The sequence below is a fragment of the Sceloporus occidentalis genome, unplaced genomic scaffold (assembly GCF_023333645.1).
Source record: "Sceloporus occidentalis isolate IW3139 unplaced genomic scaffold, rSceOcc1.0.p SCAF_76, whole genome shotgun sequence".
Lineage (NCBI taxonomy): Eukaryota > Metazoa > Chordata > Lepidosauria > Squamata > Phrynosomatidae > Sceloporus > Sceloporus occidentalis.
The window spans coordinates 2,518-5,000 of NW_028317056.1; the positions used below are offsets into that span (position 1 = coordinate 2,518).

Genomic DNA, 2,483 nt, shown 5'->3' on the forward strand with positions numbered 1-2,483 from the left:
GAAGGGTAAGTAGGTTGGAGTGAAGGGTCGCTTGTACTCGATAACGGGGTACTTGGGCTTTAGGAGCTCTGTGTATTGGGGCAGTTTAGGTTAGTGGTATGATTGGGGGTAAAGGGGCAGTTTAGGTTAGTGGTATGATTGGGGGTAAAAGGGGCAGTTTAGGTTAGTGGTATGATTGGGGGTAAAAGGGGCAGTTTAGGTTAGTGGTATGATTGGGGTAAAGGGCAGTTTTAGGTTAGTGGTATGATTGGGGGTAAAAGGGGCAGTTTAGGTTAGTGGTATGATTGGGGGTAAAGGGGCAGTTTAGGTTAGTGGTATGATTGGGGGTAAAGGGGCAGTTTAGGTTAGTGGTATGCTTGGTGGCGGTAGAGTATAAGTGGCTCGGCTGGGTTCGTTTCGTATCCGTTTATTATTGATTATTGTTCACGCTTCCCCGCCTCAGCCAATCAGAAGCCTCTGTCCTCTAAGCTTCCTCTATATATTTCTATGTAATTCCTCCCCGTGGCTGTACAGGAAGCTGATTTTTGCATCTAACAGAATATTAATTTGAATAATAAAATGCACTTTGGTATAATGTCCGGGGTCCCTGCTGCGGTGTGCGTGCGCCGGTCCGCGTCGCCCCGCTCACTCCGGTGCGGCGTTCTCCTGTGGCGCTGACCCGTCGGGATCCTGACTGGGGGAGCTCTGGCCCTCCGGCTCGCTCATCATCTGTTTGTACTGGCGCTTGAAGAATCCCAGCTGCGGCACAAAGGGGGTTAATCACACGAGCGTCGCGTTCACCCGTGGCGGGCCGCCACGTTCACTCGCCTGTCACGCAAGCGCTTACCTTGTAAAGTCCGGCGGCAATGAGGGCAACGACCACCAGCCCCCCAACGCTGCTCCCCACGATCACCGGCAGGTAGTCGTACTCCGTGATCACCTCCAGCACGGTCTGCGCCTGAGACACGGAGACACGGGGCTCTTAAACATTAATTACCCCGCTAGTGGCCGAACTGCCACTGTGTTCTTTCCTCTTAGGGTTCTAATCACACAAGACTGTTACTATGGTAACAGCCTCTCAGTGTCTACTTTTGGGCCACGTGACGATTCAATGTTGCCGGCAAATTTTTACATAAAGAATGATTTCACGGAAGGATCTGGCGCTCGGTGGGACCGGACACTGTGACCACGAGGGGCATCCCCCAGGAGGTTATCGGGAGCAGATGACATCACTTAATAGATGAAGTGGGCCACGAGCGGTCCACACACCACGCCACGAGCAGTCCACACACCATGAGCAGTCCACCAGTACCTGCGCCCGGATGAATCGCTCGTCCTGCTCGTTTGGATGTTGATATTTCCCAGAATCGTATGAAATTTCTGCTGACGTCTGAAGGAAAACCTGCCGCTGCTCGGTCTGTGACGGGAGAAACGTGGCAGGTAATGGCAGTCAGACACATTATTATCCAGAGGCCTGGGCCCTGTCACGGCTGCCTTTTTTTTTTTTTGAGATTTGAGCCTCTGTGTTAGATTTACCCACCTGCTTGCCCCATTCTCGTGTCACGTTTCCGCTGATTGTGAAGTTAATCGATTTCCGGATCTCCATGTTTTCGACGTGGCACTTGACCTGAAGACACGTCGCCACTGAGCAGTTCTGAGTGAAGACAAAATGATGGTGAGAGAGACCACAGAAAACTCTTAGACAGGAAGAAAAAGCAGCTCGGGGGTGGGGACTGTGACAGCGCGTAGGTGGGTCAGGTAGCTTTGGGGCGGGGACTCAGAGACACGTAGTAGGAGATAGGCATCTCGGGGGCAGGGCGAGAGACTATGTAGGTGAGGACAGGCAGTTGGGAGGTGGAGATGGAGCACGTGGTTGGGTGGACAGACATCGTGGAAGCAGGGAAGCTCGTGGTGTTGGTACCCAGCATGCCGCCATTACCAGAACGGTCAGAGTTTTTGGAAGCTCCCGGCTGTCCTGGGCTGTGGTTTTCTCCCCCGTTGTGGTGCAATTCGTGGGACCCGGCTGGAGGCATAAAAAACGTGTTACCATCTTTTATTGTGTGTTATTCGTGTCTCTCGTGGTGGGTCTAATCCTGAGCTTTTACATCACTGTCCCAAACTGGTTACAGCATCAGGCACCGGGGCCCAGGGGCCACTCTGATAATTGCCCTGGATGCTCCATGGTCAGACCTGGTTGTGGGCCATGGCAGAGGAGCAAATGGTGGCTCCAAATTACCCAATGAGAGGCTGATGTCACATCAAAACTGCTAGTCTGACCAGAGGGGCAAGTGCCGACCAGAAAAGGTCTGAAGCCCACGTGGACTAGCGTGTCAGGCAGGGGCCCATGTCACTTACACCCTGACTAGAACCGGGTAGTGAAACCATCTTAAATATGAGAGATGTGTCAGGCGTCTTTTCACGTACAAACACAAGGGCCACGTCTGCACAGTGGACTTTGTGGCCTGCTGGAGTGGCTAGATGAGTAGTAAGTACCTCTGAGCTGC

General features: G+C 52.8%; 1 protein-coding gene across 1 annotated transcript in view; it reads right to left on the minus strand.

Annotated features, from left to right (window-relative positions):
- Positions 1–624: 624 nt before the first annotated feature.
- The window catches only part of LOC149285603 (integrin alpha-M-like), a 15,542-nt gene continuing 13,683 nt past the window's right edge, over positions 625–2,483 (minus strand). Inside the window, exons 21-26 of the mRNA XM_089495091.1 lie at positions 2,404–2,483; positions 1,919–2,002; positions 1,520–1,633; positions 1,286–1,396; positions 827–931; positions 625–738 (exon numbers count right to left, since the gene is read on the minus strand). The exon at positions 2,404–2,483 is cut by the window's right edge and continues 97 nt beyond it. Of these exons, the coding sequence (XP_089351217.1) occupies positions 625–738; positions 827–931; positions 1,286–1,396; positions 1,520–1,633; positions 1,919–2,002; positions 2,404–2,483 (608 nt within the window). The remainder of the gene's footprint in view (positions 739–826; positions 932–1,285; positions 1,397–1,519; positions 1,634–1,918; positions 2,003–2,403) is intronic.